The sequence below is a fragment of the Onychomys torridus genome, chromosome 6 (assembly GCF_903995425.1).
Source record: "Onychomys torridus chromosome 6, mOncTor1.1, whole genome shotgun sequence".
NCBI classification, from domain to species: domain Eukaryota; kingdom Metazoa; phylum Chordata; class Mammalia; order Rodentia; family Cricetidae; genus Onychomys; species Onychomys torridus.
In genome coordinates this window covers 52,777,743-52,800,556 of record NC_050448.1, presented here as the reverse complement: position 1 = coordinate 52,800,556, position 22,814 = coordinate 52,777,743, and the positions used below count along the sequence as shown (strand labels likewise).

General features: G+C 38.9%; 1 protein-coding gene across 1 annotated transcript in view; it reads left to right on the top strand.

Annotated features, from left to right (window-relative positions):
- Wdr49 (WD repeat domain 49) overlaps nucleotides 1-22,552 on the top strand; it is a 168,800-nt gene extending 146,248 nt beyond the window's left edge. Inside the window, exons 16-18 of the mRNA XM_036190936.1 lie at nucleotides 5,781-5,890; nucleotides 7,217-7,363; nucleotides 22,091-22,552. Of these exons, the coding sequence (XP_036046829.1) occupies nucleotides 5,781-5,890; nucleotides 7,217-7,363; nucleotides 22,091-22,221 (388 nt within the window). The 3' untranslated portion in view covers nucleotides 22,222-22,552. The remainder of the gene's footprint in view (nucleotides 1-5,780; nucleotides 5,891-7,216; nucleotides 7,364-22,090) is intronic.
- The last annotated feature ends 262 nt before the right edge of the window (nucleotides 22,553-22,814 follow it).

The following is a 22,814-nucleotide window of genomic DNA, read 5'->3' as shown; positions in this document are numbered from 1 at the left end:
CAATAATGTTCCTACGAACATAATTGAGCAAATGTCTTTGTAGTGTGGTTGAGCATCTTTTGGGTATATGCCCAAGACTGGTATTGCTGGGTCTTGAGGTAGGTTGATTCCCAGTTTTCTGAGATACCGCCATATTGATTCCTAGAGTGTCTGTACAAGATTGCACTCCCCAAAGCAGTGGAAGGGTGTTCCCCTTGCTCCACATCCTCTCCAGCATAAGTTGTCATCAGTGTTTTTGGTCTTAGTCATTCTGAAAGGTGTAAGATGGTGTCTCAGAGTCATTTTGATTTGCATTTCCCTGGTGGCTAAGGATGTTGAACATTTTGTTAACTTTCTTTTGGCCATTTGAGATTCTTCTGTTGAGAATTCTCTGTTTAGCTCTGTATTCCATTTTTATTTGGATAGTTTGGTATTTTGCTGTCTAGTTTCTTGAGTTATTTATATATTTTGGAGATCAACCCTCTGTCAGATGTAGAGTTGGTAAAGATCTTTTCCCATTCTGTAGGCTGCTGTTTTTTCTTATTGACAATGTCCCTTGCCTTACAGAAGTTTCTCAGTTTCAGAAGGTCCCATTTATTAATTGTCACTCCCAGTGACTGTGCTGCTGGTGTTATATTTAGGAAGCAGTCTCCTGTTACTTTCATTCCCATTTCACATCTGGGGGAGTCGGGAAGAGAGAACCAAATATCCTCCCACAGGATTCAAACAGACATTCTAGTTGCTGAGCTAAAACTTTCCTATTATGCTTTAATGTTTGCCCAGCATGTACCAGATTAAAATGATGACGATTTGCTCTCCAGTCACACAGTATCTTGTGAAGCACTTCCTGTAGCAGAGCCACTACCCTTTATTTTGTTGTTATGCCTAGTAGGACTCTGGAGTTTTTGTCACAATTATTACACTTCCTGTCTACATCCAGAGCTGAGAGAAATTGATGTCCTGTCTGTTCAAGCCATAGCACCACTCCCACATTACAATGTAAAGCCTTTTTGAAGGAAAAAACCCCACAAATTTATTTAAACCTTTTCTTGTATTCCTCTGCTTCATTATTTTTATCTGTGTACCTCCTCTTAGGAATATTCACCCCTTTGCAGTTCTCAGTATATCTTCATGATAACCACTCTTCTGAATGGTAGATACCAGTGGAAAGCAAACAACAGGTTCTTGCCCTTAGAGTATGTAGAAAATTTTGCAATCTAGCTTTACACGGAGATGCATTTTTTTTTGCATTCAAGGTTTATTATCCTAATCTTATTCTATATGTAGTCATTTAAGTAAGTTAATCAATACACTATAATCCTGGAAGGTTCTTTTACTTTTTGCCTGCTTCTGTCTATCTCTGCAAGAGACATTTTGTTTCCTATAAAGATAGTTAATTTAAATTATAACCAATAAGGATGCAAAAACAGTTCAATAAGGGTAAGAGGTCATAACACTTTGAGGAAAGTCAAAGTCTGGCATTAATTATTCAGAAGTGGGACCTTCCTTTTGATTGCTTTTGCAGTCAATTTATGTATATGATACTTTTCTAGTGAAATTGTATTATTAATCCACTAGTTACAAAGCTTGCCTATGTAGCAGCCTACCTTCCCTATATTCACTACCAAATTCTTACTGTTACAGATTTCTTTGCAGTCTTAAAATGCTAGGTTTAGTGTGTGAAACCCAGAAGTAGCTAAATAATATGCTAGTTTTGAAAATATTTATTTTTATCATTTTTCCTTATGTGTGTGTCTGTGTTTAGTTTTGTGATGATGAATATAGGTGCTGACAGAGGCCAAATGTACTGTGTTCTTCTGGAGCTAGAGTTACAGGCAGTTGTTAGCCACCCAACATGGGTACTGGGAACCAAACTGGGGTTTCCTACAAGAGCAGTATGTGCTATTAGTAGCTGAGCCACCTTTCTAGTCCTGATAATATGCCACTTTTTATAGCAATGGCCTATTGTGAGGGAAACAAATCCAGTATTGCTGGCAAAAAAAAAAAAAAAAAAAACAACAACAACTTAACATCTCCCAAAGTTTATTTTCAGAGAGCAGAGCTTTCTTAGAAAATGTGTGATTCCAAAGGGATCTCTCATAGATACATGAACACTCAAGAAATAGCATCCAATTTTTTTTTCCTCACTTCTCCTAAAGTATGAGTTGTTTGGTAACTTGCTTCTAAAGAAAAAAAAAATATTACAATGAGTAAAGAAAGCTTGTTATTAGTGTGAATTTGACAACATAATATTCATCAGGTGATAAAGGTTAATAGCAGCAGTCAGGTGACAATGTGTGTCTGGAAGTATGTAATCAAGACAACACTTCACCCTTATTGCCTTCTTCCCAATGACCAGTAACTACAGTGTAACCACATGGAAAAAGTCATACAGGCTCAAATTAAGGGTTAGTCTACTAAAAATATGACAAGTGCTCCTTAAAACTGTCAAGATTGTGATAAACAGTAAATATGAGAAAGTGTCATAGGCTGGAGCTCAGGCTTCAGATACTTAGAATTTGGGCATTAAAGAAAAAGGACATTAAGGAAAAGCAACACTAACAACACTAATAAAATTTAGAGTTTAATTAATTAGGTGCTAATATTAACTTCTAAAAAAATTCTTAAAATTTCTTTTCTGGATTTGTAAGTGCATGTGTCTTTTCCGAAGTTCATGTGCATCACATCATGTACCAATAGCAGTCCTTGGGGGCCAGGAGGCATCAGATTTCCTAGAACTGGAGTTACAGGTGTATAGTTGTATAAAGTGTAGACATGCCCACTCCAAGGTATGGTTGAGAGAAAGGGTTTTATTATAAACATAAGGGAGAGTCCATCCAGAGGCATCCGGAAGAGTCTAGATCAGGAAGAGAAAAATAGTACACTGAATATGGCCAGCAGACTAAAACAGGCCATGAGATGAAGAAAGGAAGACGAAGACCAAGAGGTCCCATGGCCAAAATGGCAGGGTTATAGAGAAATGAGAAGTTAGAGAAAGGGAAGCCCATGAGCTGCAGAAACTTAGGGTAGGGGCGTGAGTGAGAGGAGCTGAGAAGAGGGAAGATGTCAGTATAAACTCTGTAGCAGGTGTTGGTGGTTCTGAGAGAGCCTGGAGGCCAGGATGTGTTTTGGTATGCTAATAGGTACCACAGTTCATCACCTGTTTCTTTTGGACCTGACATTCTAGCCTTTGTGTTGATGATAATAACATAATCTTTTCTGTAACTGCTTCACAGCTCAAAGTAGGGTGCCTGTTTGTTGGGACTCAGGAAGGTTGAAATGCCAGTCAAAGGGCAAGAAGGTAGGGATTAAGGCAATGGCCAGAAACATCTGGTTTGCTGTTTCTCTTGCTGCCCAGGTTCTAACAAGTTTGGGCATGTATAAAGTGAGGCCATGCTGGCATCAAGGTAGGACTGGAGGGAACATTTCTATTGTAGATCTGAGGAAGAGACATCTGGAAGAGTTCAGGGCATGGAGAGAAAGTAGTACACTGAACAGGGCCAGAAGACAAGACCTGAGAGGAGGGGTAGGGTAGGGAGCAAGAGAAGAAGAAAGAGAGATGACCAAGAGCTTGGGAAAGGAAAAGCCATGGGCTGGAGAAGTTTATGGTAGGGGACAGGGTAAGAAGACCTGAGAAAAACCACAGGTGATGTGATACTGAGAAATCCTGGAAGTCCGCATCCACTTTGGTGTACTTATAGGCACACAGGTAGCCATTTGTCTGGAGTTTCTTTTGAAAGTTTATTTTTACAGTAGTGAGCTGGCATGTGGGTACTGGAAACTCAATACCAGTCCTCTTCATGAGCAGTCAGAACTCTTAATGACTGAGCTAGCTTTCCAGGTCCTAATATTGCTATCTTAAAAATGTAGTAAGTATTAATGTAAAACATCCAAGAAAGAAAAAAAAATGAGTGATGGCTGTCTGAGAATTCTGTGCTGTTGTTGTGACTTTTCTATAAACCTAAAAATACTTTCTAGAGTGAAAAGTTTATTAATGAGTAAAAAAAAAAAAACCACTCAATAAATTCTTAAATTATGTAAATTGCATCTGATAGTAACATTGAAGATGATACACAGATTGACTTTACTTGTACTGATACTCCAAGCTGAGTTTGTGAGATACGGTAAAATAGAATAGAGGAAAGAAAGGCAATAAACTGACATTTGTGAAATAATATCATTAGATACTTTATGAAACTTCAAGCTATTGGACCTCTTTCAAAACCATAGCAAGAAAGTAGGAAAGTTAGCTCAGTGGTAAAAGCATTTGCTAGGGTTGTAGAAGACTGGAGCTTGTTTCCAAGCACTACATATAGAGACTGCAGTCTCAAGTGTCAGGGAGAGCCAACATTTTCCCTGTTCTCTGTGGGCATCTGCATGAACAATCACAAAAGCAACCCCCCCCCCACACACACAGAGTTCCAAAAACCAAGGACAATCTCAGAGTTTTCTTTATATAGAAAGAAAACTGAGACTGTGGGTTTAATTATCTTGTGATTCTATAGTTACAAAATCTGTAACAGAATAGGGAATAAAAATTATCAGGTGGGAGAGTGCTGACCATGAAAGGCTAGGAGATAGGGGAAAAGGATGCAGAGTTAGGAGGTAGCAAGCTTCCATCATTCCACATGACTTGAGGAAGGTGGATATTTCCACACTCAGAGGGATTTGGAAATAGTATTATCTCTTAAGCTGGGCATCTATAATAGTGAATGTAAAGTGTCTGAAGATCATTTTCTCTTTTCTGCCAGTGTTGTATAGTGATATAAAACATTCCTCTTGTATTAGTCAGAGTTTTTTAAAGGAACAGAACTTGTGTGTATATGTATGTGTGTGTGTGTGTGTGTGTGTGTGTGTGTGTGTGTGTGTGTGATTTATTACAGTGGCTCATCAGCTGTGATCTTGTTAGTTCAATGATGGCTGTCTCCCTGCAGAAAGGCCAAGAATCCAGCAGTTGTTCAGACCATGAGGTGGGATTTCTCAGAAGTTCCTCAGATGTTTCCTGGAGAGTTGCTGGTCTTCAGTGAACACTGTGAAACAAAGAATTAGGCTCCAACCCCAGTAAAGGAATGCCTCAGCAGCAGAACAGATAAATCTGCCACTGAAAATGAGGCCAAGGAGGCAAAATACAAATACTTCCTTCTCCCATATCCTTTTATGTGGGATACCAACAGAAAGTGTGGCCTAGATTTAGGGTAGGACTTCCCATATCCAATGACCCAATTGATAAAATATTGCACAGGTGTGCCAGCTGCTTGGGTTTTAGTTGATTGCAGATGTAGTCAAGTTGGCAACCAAGGTTAGCCAGCACAGTTCTCTACATTTCATTTACAGGAGATTTTGTGTGCATTCCAGCTCTTTTAGGGTTTTCTTATTGTGTATATGGAAGGTTAAAAATTACTGATCATTTTTGGCTTTTGGATACTATAAGAGAGGAGCCATGGTTTAAGAGACGCTGACAGATGACAACAATGCTTGCTTTTTAGGGGGTCTTGTCACTTAAGCACAAGGCAAAGGAAGTGTGAATGTGTTTCTGTGAATTTTATTTTTTTGTATCATATTCCCCTGACTTCACAGCTACAGAAGAAGACTCTTTCCTTTGTATTCTCTCTACTCTACTAACACCTGGGGCGGGACATTTTATTCAAGGCATGGCTTCATTAATTTAAGCAAATGTCTCTATCACTACTTACAAACACAGGAAGAGATAAGCTTTTTGCAAACATAAGTTATATTACCATAGCCAGAAAGTCTCTGTCTATCCTTTTAATTATTATTATATTTTAATTATTTTCTTCCAGTGTCAGATCATCAGAAGAAATGAATTTCAGTCTGAAATATAAGAAGAGAAATATTTATAAGGAAAAAACACATAAACCTTGCCATCGTGAAATTATACAAAAATCAACCAGTAAGTAATTGCTATTGACACAGTAGAGAATGACATTTTATAGAATAGTGTGAATAGGACAAAGAGCTATGTTGTCCAGCAGGGATGTTCATTTTTCCTTAATAAATGTAATGAGTAATCTTATGGCCCTTGTCTGATGAAGGTGGAGAGTAAGGCTCGGGCCTACCCAAAAGCACACAAGGTTTCTAGCACGCACAACAAAAGGTGGTGACCGCTTAGCACTCTGACTCTCAAAGAGTGTAGGTCTAGCACCATCAGCATCATGGAACACATTAAAAATGTAAACGCTACTACATCCATCCTCTTTCCCTTCCTCAAAAATAAATAAATAAATAAATCAGAAGCCACGCAGTACATGGTGACCCATGGCTTATTTAGTGCTCTGTGTGATGATTCTGACGAATAATACAGTTCAAGAACCATGGGCTTAGGGTCGGCCCTGTAGCGTGAGTACAGGATGATAGTAAAACCACATCTCCTCCCTCCACAGAACTATCAGCCACAGAACACAAAGCCATTTCTTCTATTGGCATTTATTGACTTCTCTCTCATTATTCTCTTGTCACATGAAAGCAAAACTTTTCTCAATTCATTCAAAACTGCTTTTCATGTGTGGCTTGCATAAATCCTTTACTTCTTCACGGGAAGAATAAAGAAAGTGCTGCTGTGGAATGAAAAAGTACCTGTCAATTCATCATTTAGATATTTTGTTCAAAAAACACTGAAAAATGTATTGCATTTCACAACAGATAAAATTTTCTTGGAGAGAAAAGAGAAATTGAAGCCTTTCCAAAACTGCAGAATACTCATTTTCTCCCCCCCCCCTTTTTTTTTAACTAAGAAATACTTTATTCATTTTACATACCCATCACAGATTCCCCCTCTTCCTTCCTCCTGCTCCTCCAGCCTTCTCCCCTGCAAGAAGGTAAGGCCTCCCACGGGGAGTTAATAGAGGCTGGTACATTCAACTGAGACAAGTCCAGGCCCCTTCCCCTGCCTCAAGGCTGTGCGAGGTGTCCCACCATAGGTAGTGGGCACCAAAAAGCCAGCTCATGCATTTTCAAGGGAAATATTGTAGAAAAATACACAAAATGCAAAATAAACAGAAAGGAAGTCTTGGGTTCCTCCTTGTCCTTTGAACAGAAAGGACCCTGGATTTATTTTCAGCTGTGCTTAGAGGATGTGGTAATCACTGCAGCTGCATCAACTGAGTGATAAGAAGGTTACATTTTAAAAAGTAAATTTGGAAATGCATTAGCTCATTTCAAAGAGTTAACGACATTGTCCTTTTCCTCTCTCTTCCTTCCCTTAAAATGCCATTTGAAGGCATCTTTAGGTTCTTAAACCTTAGAATGTTGAACGAGCTGCCTGAAGTGAAACAACCTGAATTCCTTCTAAACCCTGACAAATACTTTAAGGAAGGGCCAGAGGAAGATGAGCCCCAAATTCTGGAGCTTCCTTTGCTCTCTGAAAGTAAGTCTTCAGTGGGCTTACAATCACCGCTCTCTCTTCATACAATACAATCAAAGGAAAAGGCAATACCGTAGAATAGCATGAAAACAACGCATGTGCCTTGTAGGTTGCCATGAAACAAAGTGTAGCATGGTTGTCAAGATTTACAGCTCTGAGCTCTCAGCAAGAAGAGGCCAACAGGCTGCAGTATGTGAAATGAATATTTCTATTGTGTCGCTGTTCTGAAGGAAGACTGCCTTTGGATGCCACGAATCTGTCATAGATGAGTACCTCTCCTTCCCAAATAACCTTCATTTTCAAAATGGATACCAGAGATAGAAACATCATGAGATTCTAAAGATTTAGAAGTGAGTCTCTAGCAATCTGGCTCTGTTCTTCCTTTGCCTCTATAAATAGCGGCTACTTAAAGTGCATTGTCTCAGAGGCTCCAGCTGCATTGCCAGGCTAATAAGAGAGGACAAGGAAGCTTAACTGGAAAAAGTGCAAGTGAATGATCTCTGAGGATTTCCAAACAGCATGTGCACAAGAATGCTCTATTTTTCAGACTCTTCTAGCCTTTGCAGTCTGTGAGCATTTGGAGAATAAGAGCTGTACAAACATCTTTCCTACAAAAGGAGCCTTGTGGGAATTCAGGCAACACAACCTGAAACTGGGTGAGGAACTGAGAAGGCATGTGGGTACTGTAGGGGCTCTCATTTCAAATAATCAATGGAAATAGAGTGTTTTCAACATGCGGTACTGAAAGGAACAGAGAGCTACATGGCAGTCATCTGAGACCCACAGTCTCTAAACTTTCCCAGTGTCTGACATAGGATTCAATATTATTCTCAACAATACTGTTGCAGGAGGCAGTTGTTCTTTTATATCCCACTTGGAACCACTGCCATGTCTCATTGCTGTACTTTCCAATCTTCTATCACCACATTGCTAGGTCTTTTCTTAAACTTCCTCTGTTCTACATTTGCACTCATTTGCTTATTTTCTTGAGCTTTTTCTGCTCATTTCTCTTAGAAGTACTTAATCATAAACTTTAAGCCATTAGGTATATGGAATGGGCCTTCCAATCTGTAGTTCTGTCATTTTTCATCAGGATGATCTAACTTTTTTTTTTTTTTTAAATTTGTGCTGGGAGAATGGGTCTTGGGCCTGAGGAGTATTTGCTACAGACTAGATATTGGATCTCCAGAATCCATGTGTTTGGATGGCTGTACACAGTTTCAGCCTTTAATCCTAGGACCCAAGAATTAGGAAAGTGAGAGAGAGAGAGAGAGAGAGAGAGAGAGAATCCTTGGGGAAGCTCGATAGCTTGGTTAACCTGTAGGGTAAGCTGCGGGTTCTACTGGCACTGTGTGGAAACATGATGACCAATGTAACTCAGAGAGGAAATAGTTTATTTAGCTTATGTTTCTGAGTCACAGTCTATTGAGTGAAGCCAAGGTAGGGATTAAGACTGGTCAGGAATATGGAGGCAGAAGTTGATGCAGGGGCCACAGAGGAGTGCTGCTTATTGGCTTGATCCTCATGCCTATCTCTAGGTGTTTTTTTTCATAGAACCCAGGACCACCAGATCAGAGGTGTGCTCTCCAAGAATGGGCTGAACCATCTCTTATCTACCACTAGCTTTAAAAAGTGCCCTACAGGCTTGAGTACAGCCCTCTTATAGAGGGATTTCTCTATTGAGATTCCCACCACTCAGATGAAATATAGCTTTTGTCAAGGTGACATAAAGCTATCCAGCACAAGATATTATATATGTGTATGCAGAAGGACCCACACCACCAACAAAAAAAAAATAGTGTGAATGGCTTCTGATATCAAAGGGTGACCACAATCATGCATGCATCTTCACATATACATACACTTGTATACACAAGGTCACAGTCATGCACACAAATTTACAGACATTTCAACCAAAAACGTTAGGAAGGTATCAAAGCTAAAAAGGGTAAATAGGTAATAGGTAATAATAGTCAAGCAGGCCAGCCAAGGAGGTGTGTGTGTGTGTGTGTGTGTGTGTGTGTGTGTGTGTAACACAGTCAAAGGAAAGTACATGGGGTCTACATAGCTGAATTCCAAAAAGAATGTGCAGAAACCCAGATGGCTAGCAGGCAAGCTCATGGAGCACCCACAGTGTCATTCAAGGAATATTGGCATTTATTTATTCAAATTTGAGAAGCCAGTGAAGTGTTTTAATCCATTGCTCTGAATGACTCCACTTTATCTCCTCTGTGACTGCTTTGGTTTTTATGTCTTTTTTTTTTTTTTTTTTTTTTTTTTTTTTTTTTGAGACAGGGTTTCTCTGTGTAGCTTTGTGCCTTTTCTGGAACTCACTTGGTAGCCCAGGCTGGCCTCTAACACACAGAGATCCGCCTAGCTCTGCCTCCCGAGTGCTGGGATTAAAGGCGTGCACCACCACCGCCCGGCTATCATTGGTTTTGACTGACCTCAAGGTACAATAGTCTTTCTGCTGTGCTGCCTTACTTCTGGGGTAGCCATGCTTCATCTGAGATCACATCCTTTAATAGAAAGTACTTGCTATACTATTGCTTTCTATGTGAGTTCACTCATCAACATTTTTTGACTGGAGTTTTGGGCATAGGACTCAGGTCGTAATGATTTCACAAGAGCTTTTCTTTTTCTTTCTCCCACCACCCCCCACAACGGCTTTTATCCTATGAGTCACTTCCCTAGCCCTCTAGTCTGTTTTGAAATGTGTCTAGCCCAGGGGTTAGGGAAACGTCTCCATGGTTAGAAGCACTTGTTACTTTTTCAGGACTGGGGTTTTATGCCCAGAACCCACATGGTGACTCACAGCCATCCCTAACTCCAGTCTCAGGGGATCTGAACTTCAGAACTCAGTGAGCACCAGGCAAGTGATGCACAGACACACATGCAGAAAAACACTCCCACACATGAAATAAATAAGTACAAAAATTTAAGAAAATGTATCTGTCTAATCAGTTATCCAATTTAGATTTCATAAATAAGTTCGACATACAAATGCATGTAGGCACACATATTTATTTGAGTATTGTTTGAGTCCCTCTTGTAAAGCTGTGTTCTCATTGAAAGTATCCATATTTTCATTCATTTTGCCCAACTTTTCTTTGGGGCTTCTTTTCCTTGCTATTTTGTTTGTTTTATTGAAAGTAGTTCATAAGATATATTCTGATTATGGTTTTCCCACCACCAAATCCTCGCAGATCTTTCCACCTCCTCACCACCAGACTCCACACCTTTTCTTGCTCTCATTGGAAAACAAACAAGCATCTAAATAATGATGATGATAATGATGTTGATATAAGAGAAAATAAAGTAATAGTAAACCAGAATAGGACAAAACAGAAAAAAAAGAGACAAAGAAAAATGCATAGATGCAGAGACATACACATTTGCACACATAGAAATCCCATAAAAACACAAAAGAATAATATGTAAGTAGAAGATCTGTAAAGTAAAAAAGTGACAGAGAATGCTTAGACAACCAATTATGAGACAGAAAAAACCCTCAGATATACCCTTGAGTTCATTTTGTGTTAGCCATCTTCTGCTGGACATGGGGCCTGCCCTTAGCTGTGGTTTGCATACCCTGTGAAGTCTGTTGGAGAAAACTAATTTTTCCTCTGTGAATGGTTATCAATTAGAGATAGCTTCTGAGTTAGGAATAGAGACGTATGTTTTCTTCCACTGTCAGCACTGGACCTCATCTTGTTTGGACCTGCACAAGCCCTGTGCATACTGTCATACTGTGAGTTCATCTGTGTGTCTGTCCTGTTGTGTCCAGAAAGCACTGTATCCTTAATGTCTTCCATTCCCACTGGCTCTTACAATTTTTCTACCTCTTCTCCCACAGTGTTCCCTGAGCCTTGAGAGATTTGATGGAGACATTCCATTTAGGACTGAGTGTTCTGAGGTCTCTCACTCTCTATACTTTGCCTAGTTGCAGATCTCTGTATTTGTTCCCATCTAATCCAGGAGTGTTTAATGCTCTAAAGATGGTGGAACCTGGGAGACCTAAGCCTATATATGAGGTGGATTAAAGTCCTATGCAATAGATAACTTTATTCAGAGCATCAGACAATTCATACTCTGGGAGTTAAGAAAGCTCAAAGGAGGAAAGTTCTCATTAGTTTGAGCTGTATGTAATCAAAATGACAAGAAGCACATGGCAAAAATATACTTGTCCATAAAGGCATGTAAACCAATAACCACAGCCAACTGTAATAAATAATCTGAAGTAAACTCACTCTTGTCTGCTACACCTAGGAGGAGCATGAAAACACATTTCAAGGACAATTCCAGGTTTTTGAAGAGAATAAAGTCACAAGACTCTTGACTCATTTCCTCACACTCACTCTGACTTCTCCTCTCACAACTCCATTCTTGGACCATGTTCTGACATAGCAGGAATCTTCTCTGATGATGGATGTGGAAGACACTGAAATATGAGTGCAGCATGATATTGCCAGGAGTCATTTTATTGCTATGTTTCTTTAGCAGACTGTAGTATTTTTCCCCCTAGGTCCCTGGACTATCTTTAGTCTCATATTCTTGGCCACCCCATCGATCTCAGGCATGGGTTCCTTCTCATGGAGTGGGCCTTAAATCCCATCAACAAGTGGTTGGTTACTCATAAAACTTTTTTTTTATTTTCAATGCAGTCTTCCTATGTTGCTTAGGCTGGCATCAACTCCTGAAGTTAAAGCATCCTCCAGCCTTACTTTTCCATGTAGCTGGGACTACAGTGTGCTCTTGCACTGTCATGCAGGCAAGACTTGTTTACAACAGTAATTTTACAGCTCTGATCTGCTCACACTGCGCAACCCTGGCTCTTTTTCTGCTGTCTGCTTTGACTCTTGGTTATTGATCACACTTGATGACTTCTTTATAAGTCTTGCCATGTGTTATTCAACAGAAATAGGAAAATCTTTGTAGATATTGAAGCAAAGGCTATTTAGTTCTGTAAAGAGAGTGATGGTCAACTTGTGTCAATAAAACTAGGAACTGTGATAGGTAGTGCTGAGGTGCAGTTTTCAGTGGACTTAGGGTACTTTTGATTTAGAATGCCTGAGTTAGACTTCTGCCATTTTAGATAGAGGAATATTGTCCTATAAACCTTGCAAGACAATATATTTCTTTGCTTTTTCAGTCTATTGAATAGTCTCCCACCCCTACCAGTGTTCAGAGAATGTAAAAGGGAATGTTGGCTAAAGCTACTGGATTTCTCTGTATTCCAATATATTGTACCACCCTACAGAGCTATCAGAACATTTGAGGCAAAGTATACACCTCCACCTCAAGGCAGGTAACTCAAGCTGGTCTTGAACTAACTATGCAACCCACACTGGCCTGGTTTTCTTGAGTGCTGGGGATATTTCAGTTTTGATCATACCCTACAGAGCTTTCAGAACATTTGGGGCAAAGTATACACTTCCACCTCAAGGCTTTTGTAACCCAAGCTGATCTTGAACTAACTATGAAACCCACACTAGCCTGAAAGATCTAATTCTTATCTTCTTAAGTGCTGGAGATATTACAGGTTTGATCATACCCAGCACAAATCTATCTCCTACACATATCCACATATGATGTAAATAATATTAGATCATCTAGGAAAGGTTCCATGCTGTTTTTCCTTTAATTAATGTGTTCATCTTTGTTTTCTTCCCATGTCCTCTGTTGACTATAAGAATATTATTTGCCATTTACCTTACATTCTCCTTTGCTTCATATGAGAATGATAACTGTCTACTGCCTACCAAATCCTCCACAGAAACAAAATTTTTATTGAAAAATAAATAGGAAACTTACTTGATCACATATTTTAGAAGACTTTCTAAAGAACAGTGTGTAGGGTGATATAATGTGACTAGATTGAAGGCAGCTTAGTATAATAGCTGAGATGTGTGCAGTCCATCTGTCTTCCACTCTTCACTTTGCTTTTGAGTAGGAACTTGCATATGTGTGGATTATATCTCTTATTATTAGTTTTCTCATCTGTCATATCCAGATAATGACACCCATCTTGTGAAGCTATAAAGGTTAATGACAGCACATCCCTATCACTTACCAAATGGTGCATTATAATATTTTAAAAATAAGAAAACCTTAGAAAGTAACTAATTTGAAAGTGTTTAAGTGTTGAATGAGAAGGATCATATGCCCTGATCAGACCTGATCAGAAACATATAAGTATGACTATCAAATTTCAGGTTGGATAACTATGCCAGAGCAAAAGATCCCCAATGAGAGAGGAAATGCAGATGAAGATGGTTCAAAGTCAGGGAAATGTCACTTCCAGGATTTGGTGAGAGTAAGTGTCTGTCAGCCTTCTAGGAAGGAAACTGGCCTTGGTAAGTAGGAAAGAGCAAGTGTGGGGACTGAGTAGCAGCACAGCTAAGAGACACATATTTTAAAATTGATTAAAAGTTCAGCTTTTGTTTTTCATCTAATTTTAAATGCAATCTGTGGACAGAACAGCAATGTGGGCCTTTAGAAATGGAAGTCTGGAGAATATAGGTATGAGGCCTTTAGACTCAGAGGTATTGCCCCTGATAAATTATAAAGTAATAATTATTTAGGGAAGCATTTCCATTTATAAATGGAATAAAACATGGAAACAATAGTGAATATTATTTGGCAATTGTACTATAAGAGGCATTTTTCCAGGTACTCTCAATGCTATGAACTATAACTTTGGAATATGGGACACTTTCAAACACTGCCTAATCCCCTGGTGGCTTTTCAATCTTAGCTCCTGGGCTTTTAATATCTTTTTGTATTCTTTGTAGTTCTTTTTCAACTTGAAACATCTTTGGCTTCCAACTTGTTCCCAGTGGATTCTCAAACAGCTTGAAATCGCCCTTTCATATGCTGTATTCATAGTGCTTAGAGCTAGCACAGGGTCAGGTTTACCATAAGAACTATTCATACTAATTCCATGAGTCTTTAAAACTTCCATTGTAGAAAAAGTGTTCCATCAGAGACACTTCAGGTAAAGTGGGTTTTATTACTATTATTGTGGTCTGTCAAGACAAATTACAAGGAATAATTAAAGAGATGATTCTATACAGGCTATTGTAATAGGAAGGACTCTCATAAAAGAGGACCAACTCAGAGGATTGGCAGGAGGCCTGTGCTTTTGCACAAATGAAGAAGACATCTGTGAGTCTTTGAAAACAATGAAGAAGGACAGAGAGGGATGTTTCTCAGTAATATGAGAGCAGTTGGCACTTTTTGTGATTAATTGTTTCGGAGCACAAAAGAACAATGGGATTTATTACCCATTTCTGCTTTCCAGAAGCTCAGTATCAGGTTAAATAAGTGTTGTCAGGTTCTGTTTTGTGGATGATGAATGAGTGTCAGTTACTGCTGAACAAGCCAGAGGAGGCCAGAAGCCTTCTGGATGCAGTGAAGCAAGATCTCAGAAGCAATCTCTCAGGAAGCCTTGTGGGCATAGTTCCTGCAACATTTTGTAGGTGAGTTTTTCTGTGTCCAGGTAGTTTCCTCTAAGTAACCTAAGTAACCACAAGAGACTTAATATAAATCATAAATGCTTGGCTGATAGCTCAGGCTTATTACTAACTAGTTATTACAACTCCAATTAACCCATTTACATTAATCTATGGATTGCCATGTAGCTCATGGCTTTCTTTTTCTGTCCTCCAGCATGTCTTGCTCCCTCTGTGACTTCTGGTGACTCTATTGACTCTGCTCTTCTTCCTTCTGGCTTTCTCAGTTTGGCTTTCTCATCTATATTTCCTGCTTGGCTACCAGTCAGTCAGTTCTTTATTAACCAGTAAGAGTAATGTGTATTCATAGTGTACAGAAGGATTATTCCACAGCATTTGCTGAACCATAACTTTGGAGTGGCAGTTTTGGATGGTTGAAGGTCCTAGAACAAATGGATTCTCATAAGGCAACTTAGAGTTTGATGGGTCTGGGCTATTTGGATTGAGTTCTTATTGATATCTTTGGGTGGTGATGAGGGGATGGCATAATTGGAAAAGTTAGTTCAGATGGTTGTAGCTTGATAGGGAAAGAAAAGAACTGATAATTAGTAAGGATAATTTGTACAGGGAAATCAGCTATAGTATAACTTAGATACAGCCACCCAAACTGCTACCTTCAATGCAGGAAAGAAGTCATTCCAGTCTTTACCAGACAAAAGAGTTATGTATCCATCACTAACCTCCTGCTCTGGTCAGCTTTCTGATGCTGTGATGTTTGGTGGCATTCAACATAGGGAGATAATATTGGCTCATGGGTTCAGAGATTGCAGCTCATGACTACTTAGCTTTGTAGCTCTGAGCCTATGGCTAGGGAATGCATCAAGGCAGAAAGCATGTGGCAGGGGGAAGACCTTAGTTAGCTAGACCTAATAAGAAAGTCAGGAAGTGCAGAAGTTCAAATATCTGTTTGTGGTTCAAGTTGCTAGTGACCTAACTTCATTTCATTAGATTCTGTCTCTTAAAGATTTCATTCCCCAACAATGCTATATGCTGGTGAAAAAAAACTTTAACAAATGGCTTTATGAGTAATACTTTAAATCAATCCACCTGCAAATTCACAAAGAGGAAATATAATTCAAGACCAGTGAACTCAGCCTGATTCTGATGAGCTTCAAGGGTGTTTAGGATAAAAGAGTTTTCCTTGGAAGCATGAGATTGTTCTCTATGGCTTTTACAGTATAGATGAAATATATATACATAGGTCTTATTCAAAATGAGTTTTATATATAAATACTTCACAGTATTCTATAGCTTTGTTCAATAATGTAAATTCATCATTAAACTCAGAAACACATACCAATACTTGGAGTCTATAAATTATCTGAATATGTGAAAAAGATATTCTGGGGCTCAGTGGAAAAAGGCACCTGAAGCTTACCCTGATGACCAGAGTTTGATCCCTGGAAACCACAGGGTAGAACCAGAGACTGACTTCCATAAATTGTCTCTGGCCTTCAATTGCACAGTATGGAATACATGCACCTGCCCACACAAACACACACATATGTACACCAAAATAAATAAAAATGTAATAAAAAGGTATCTGGAAAAGATAAACAGATAATGACCTCTATAGACATTATTAGGAATCATATGAAGATTGCCACTTTACTCCATCTCCACTTTTCGACACCAGCCTGTTGCTATGTTTTTTTTTTTAAATTGAATATAAATCTCTTCTTATACAATACATCGAGACCACAGTTACCCCTCCCTCCACTCCTCTCAGCTAATGATAAGCTGATACAGGCTGAAATTGTCCAGGGCTTTGACAGTGCTCATCTAGAACTTAGACTGAAGAGTTCCTTTCAGGACCTCACAAGGTGAGAATAATTGTGAGAGAGGTCAAGTCACCGTCCCTGGCCTTGGTTGAGTCAGAATGCATTTTTAATAAGTGATTCTCATGTCCATCATGTACACTGGAGTTAGACCAAGAGATTTGGAATGCGGCTGGAAATATGGGTGAAGGATGTTTTTCAGAAAACGCAGATTATCCGCAGCTGGTTGTTATGCACTGTTTGCATAGAATCGTGCGTTTTTCAGGTCACCTTTGAAATTTTGCTATTGTTGTTAGCCTGATGTAGTTGCCAGTTAGTGGGGGAAAAAGGCCAGATGGCAGCCAATAAACCAACTTTGTCATTTTTAAGTCAGGACATCATGTTATTTTAGTGACAATGTGTTTCAGTTCTTCACAACCAGCACATACTTCATTTTCATCACTTTAAAAATACTTTGCGGTTGTCATGATAGAAAGTGTTGTCAGACAGCCAACTATGAAATGGTGTGGTGAGTAGGTTCACGTCATAGTTTTCTGAGGAGGAAAGAATGGGTGCAAATGGTTCCTGAGCACAATAGATTTTTATTATAAGATTTATTCTTATTTATGTATGTGGTTATGTCTCTCTCTCTCTCTCTCTCTCTCTCTGTGTGTGTGTGTGTGTATGTGTGTGTGTGTGTGTGTGTGTGTGTGTGTGTGTGTGTGTATGTGTGTATGTGTGTGCCATGTATATTTGTGCCTTCAGAAGGTAGAAGAGGCCATTGGATCTCCTGGAGCTGGTGTTACAGGCAGTTGTAAGATGTCGAAGAAGAGGGCTGGGAATTGAACTCAGGTCCTCTGAAAGAGCATCAAGAGGCCTCAAATGCTGAGACATCTCTCAAGCCCATGGATGCCACTTTTTACTTTAAATTTTATTACATGTTTATTTCTCTCTCTCTCTCTCTCTCTCTCTCTCTCTCTCTCTCTCTGTGTGTGTGTGTGTGTGTGTGTGTGTGTGTGTGTGTGTGTGTGGATAGATAGATAGAGACAGAGAGAAAGAGAGACGGAGAAGCAGAGACAGAGAGAACATGTGTATGCCATGATACCTGTAAGGGTTAGAGGGCAACCTGTGGTAGTTCGCTCTTTCCTTCTATCATGTGGTTACCAGTGGTCATTCTCAGGCCTTTATGCTTGGCATCAAGTGTTTTGGCCCGCTATGCTATCTCAACTGGCCCTACATTTTGATTTTTCAGGGCTGACATTATGGTTGAATACATGAACATATGATCATGTATACCATGAACACCTACACTTTTATCATTATTGTTGAGCTCCAGTCTTCACAATGTAAGGATGCAAAGTGTGAGCACTGAGCAGCACCCGTTTACTTGTTTATCAGTTCAATATTATATATAATATTGAATATAAATCAAATGAATGTGAATGGTTTCTAATTACAATAGATTTTTATTTTAAAATTTATTCATTTAAAAATTTTTTTTATTCATTTTACATACCAACTACAGATACCCCTCTCATCCCTCCTCCTGCTCCCCCTACTTCTCTTCCCATCCCCTCCTCCAACAGGGTAAGTTCTCCCATGGGGAGACAGCTAAGTCTGGTACATTCAGTTGAGGCAGGACTAAGCCCCTTCCCGCATTATTAAGGGAGAGAGCAAGATGTTCAACCATAGGTAACAGGATTTAGAAAGCTGGCTTGTACACCAGGGATAGATAGTGATCACGCTGCCAGGGGCCCCTCAAACAGATCCAGCTACATATCTGTCTCCCATATGCAGAGGGTATTCTTACTTATGTGTAAGAGTATGTCTCTCATTTGATTGAATTGCTTCATTGAATTTATCCTTCAGAGGAGACAGGCAGTAAACAAGTTTTGAGGCTTGAACATGAAGTGTTAATTTTATGTATTGAATGTTTGGTCCTCAGATGGTGAAGCTATTTTGGGGAGATGGTATAAATTTTAGGGAGATGGAGGAAGCTGGTCACTGGGAACATGTCTTTGAGAGTTATATCTTGTTCCTGTTCCCTTCCTCTCTGCTCTTCTACTGAGGTGAGTATCTTTGGCTACAAGCTCTAACCATTATTCACTCCCTCTCACACAACCAAGATCAAAGGAGCTGATGAACCAAAGTTGATGATCCCTTCCTTAAGGTTGTTTTCTCAGTATTTGTCACGACAATGGGAAAGCTAATGTGATAAGTAAATAAATCAGAGAGAATCTAAGCCTGTGTAGTAACTAAGTGCTGTGTAGGAAAATGAAGCAATGTAATGTAGTACCCAAATTATCCAGAAGGGGGCTATATCCCTATACAGATCTCAAGCAGTACCCAAAGCACCCAGAAGAAGCCTGACTGGATAGGCAGTCACAGCTTTGCATATCAGGCAAATTCTGAGAGATGGAACCCACAAAGGCATTGAGGCAGAATAGTCCAAGCACTGTGCACAGAAGTGTAAAACCATTGAGATGAAGCAAAATTGATGTTTGTCAAGGGAAGAACAAAGATTGTTGTATCGGGAGGTAATTGAGAAGTCTAGTACAAGAATAGATTGATAAGCATGTCAGGGATAACTTCATGTGAGACTACGGTGCCCAGGTAGGGAGTTTCGTTCTTTGAAAGTCTGAAGGGAAGCACTCAGAAGCTTTTAAGATCTGTGTGACCAATGAACCAACTAATAATGGTTGTTGCTAACCCTTCTGAGCAAACTGTTCTCCAAGATTTTAAACTGTGTAGGCTTGAAGACAGTGCTTCAGTTTCCTTAAGTGGGTACAATGCGGGCAAGCTACTTTAAAATAAGCCATGTGTTTGATGGAAAAACGTTTCTTTCTTAGGATTATTCAACAGACATCAGCCCCAAGTCACAGCGACCATGAAAAATTCACCTGTCTGTCTTTATGATCTCTTGCAACCATTCTACAGTAAACAATAGATTCATGGCAAATATAGTAGTTGAAACTGAATCGGAGAAATAGAACCAGCATGGTCCTATATTGGGTAGGAGGTGGTTTAAGGCAGTGTGGAGTTCCCAAAGCAACCACAAAATACATAGAGCTCAGTCATAAGGGAAGATGGACACTCTGGGCAGAGAAATTTTTTCCTTCTCTTAGGAAAGATTCAGTACTGTTTTTATGTCTTCCAATTGATTAAGTTGGATTCGCCTGAGAAATTTAGGAAAGCTAACTTTTACTTGCACCTAGAAAACAAATTCCTAGGGACTAACTGGTAGCTTGAGTTTAGTCAACATACATACAAACATACATACAGGCAGAAATTCACCACAGTGATGCTAAACGTTCTTTTAGAATCCTAAGTAATTTTAGTAAGTTGCTCATGTTTTCTTACAATTATTTCCTCCAATTGTGGTCAGTCCTGCTTCTACCATCTCATAAAAAGGTTGAGCAAAAAGTGTCTCTCTCTTCCTGGTAATTAACTGTCTGGGTCCCACTGTCATCTATTTCTAGGGTGCTCTAAGTTCCTGTGAGTGTTTTGTTTGTTTGTTTGCTTTATGGTTTGTTTCCCTTCTTTCTGAGTTGCCACTGCTGTTGCTGCTGGTGCTGGCCTTCTTAGACTCTCCATCGTGTAATTTTCTTCTTGTGTAACTTTTGCAGTCCCAGCAACTGGGCGGTGTTCATCATATATTGTAGGCTGCAGATTGCATTTTCCTTTTGAGTTTTTATGAAAATGGTCTTTGTTTGCAGAATAATTTCCCCTCATTTCTGTTCTTGTTATCCAGTTTAAAGGATGCAAAAGGAAAGATACTGAGTTTTATAGCCATGTTCCTACTAGTAAGGAGTGTTTTATTATTATTGTTTACTTTTATGTTGTTTTGTTTTGTGCTTTTATCTTATTGATCATATTTTATTTTACATTTAATTTCTGTAAGAGAGTATATGATGGTGTAGGGTGTCTGTGTATGTGCGTGTGTGTGTGTGTGTGTGTGTGTGTGTGTGTGTGTGCGCGCACGCGGGCACGCGCACGCTCCCGCAGACAAGCATGTCAATGTCTGTTCAGTCCTTTCACCTTATAAATGAACACATGGGACTGGCTTCTGAGTGTTCTCCTGCCTCTGCCTCCCCTTTCACTGTAGGAACAGTAGGGTTATAGACATGCCATGTATATACATTATAGACTGCATTTGGTTTTATGTGCATTCTGGGAATCCAAATTCTTATCCTCATGTTTGTAAAGCAAGCCCTTTATCCTTTGAATCATCTTCCCAGATTAAGATATCACTACATTACAAAGTTGTTTAGTAACCTTTTTTTTTTTTCTGTATTCTTTGGATGGACATTTAACATTCTCATTAGCCAAGCTTCAGTATCACCCCATGTTGTTTTTCTCCTTTATTCTTCTATTCTGTTGTGCTGAGTTGTCCCATTACTTGGAAAGTAGCTCCTGTTTCTCTGCCCTTGTGCATACTCCACTGTTTCTAGCTGACATTTCTGTTTACCTTTGTCAATCTTTCTTCATCTCCATCTTCATGATAAGTAACTAAAATCCTGTCTGCATGTCCACATCTTCACCAAATAGTACGTAAAGTTTTACCCTAATCCTTATATATCGTTATACATTCTTTATTTATTTATACATGATTTGTGTTGCCTGCTTTCTGTAGCGCCCTATTCTAATGTTTATGCTATTTAGGATGTACCCAGCATAAGTACTGTTTCTGCTTTTAATTAGTTCAAAGAAGAGCCTATGAGTTATTCATGTTAGTGTCTTATAGGCTTAGTACAAAACATTTGCATAATGTACTTCCAGTATGCATTGGTTAAATGACAGAGTTACACTGGGGGCCAAAATTAGTTCCTTGAATACATGGCACAATTTCCTCCTACTTCTTGCTGTGCAGTAACACCAACCATAGAAATAATTTGCTTCTTTCTTTTTTTTTTTTTTTTCTTTTTTGAAACTACAGATCCCTGCACATCAGAGTGTTTTGTAAGGATGTGATTGCAGATGTATGTGTTTAGTCATTCAGACAGTCAAACTGTGTTTTGATTATTTTAATTCTCTTATTTCAATACAGAATAATTTGTTCTGGGCTTTTTACAAGCCCTTGATGGCTGTAAAGTAGATTAAAAACAGAAACAGAAAACACCAGCTTATTTAGTCCTCACCCTTAAATCACCAGTCTCTGTCATCATACACATAAAATAGTAGGACAAGCTGTGTGTGTGTGTGTGTGTGTGTGTGTGTGTGTGTGTGTGTCTGTGAGAGAGAGACAGAGACAGAGACAGAGAGAGACAGAGAGCTTTAAATTCAAATAAAACTAAAATGAGCAGACACTAAGAAAAAAAAAATCTCTCCAGTACATTCTTGGTTCTAGAAACTTAGTTTTTTTACACAAAGAAAACTTGATTGATTTCTCCCTGCTATTTCATTTAACTGGGACTTTTACTAAATGTAATTTTCATGTCATATTCTTCATCATTTTGTAGCTTTGAAAGCTGTATTCGATGAGAAAAACCTGTTCCCCAAAGGAATTCTTGATCATGAAAGACAAGACAAGCAATTGTGTCAAGAAACAAGTGGTGAAGTGAAGATAAAAAGAAATAAGAAGCAATTATGATCAAACAAAAAGCAAACACACCACGGTGACATGGAACACTCCCATAGAATGCCAAGAAGCATCTAGATTCCCCTTTTCTGCATTACTTTCCATGATGTAAATGTCAAGAAACTTCATCTTCAGACTATGTGTTTGTACTCTTTGCACTCAGAGTCACCCCTTTGTCTGTATAATCTAAGAAGAGATATAAGAAAGATTGGTGTAATGTGGAGGAATGCCGATTGATTTTTACCTATTTCAAAAGAAAGTATTTTACCTAGGTGTCCCTGCAATTGCCCCTATAGCCAAACATTTACAATGAATTTTATTTTAAAATCTTCATTAGCCTATATAAGACTAACAAATTCATTAAAAATCATTTAAAAATTGTTATTTTAATTTTCTCCCTCATTATAATTTGTTTTTCCTCAACAATTTTGATACTGACAATTAGATATTGACAATAGCAGCATGTTGTATTCTTTTTAAGTACACTTTTAAAAGATTATATGTTTTTTAAATTTATATAAAACAGAAAAATTTATCCATTCAAATTTATGGTGTACATTGTTAAAATTCAGTACACATTAATGATCAAATTCGGGTTGTCAGCA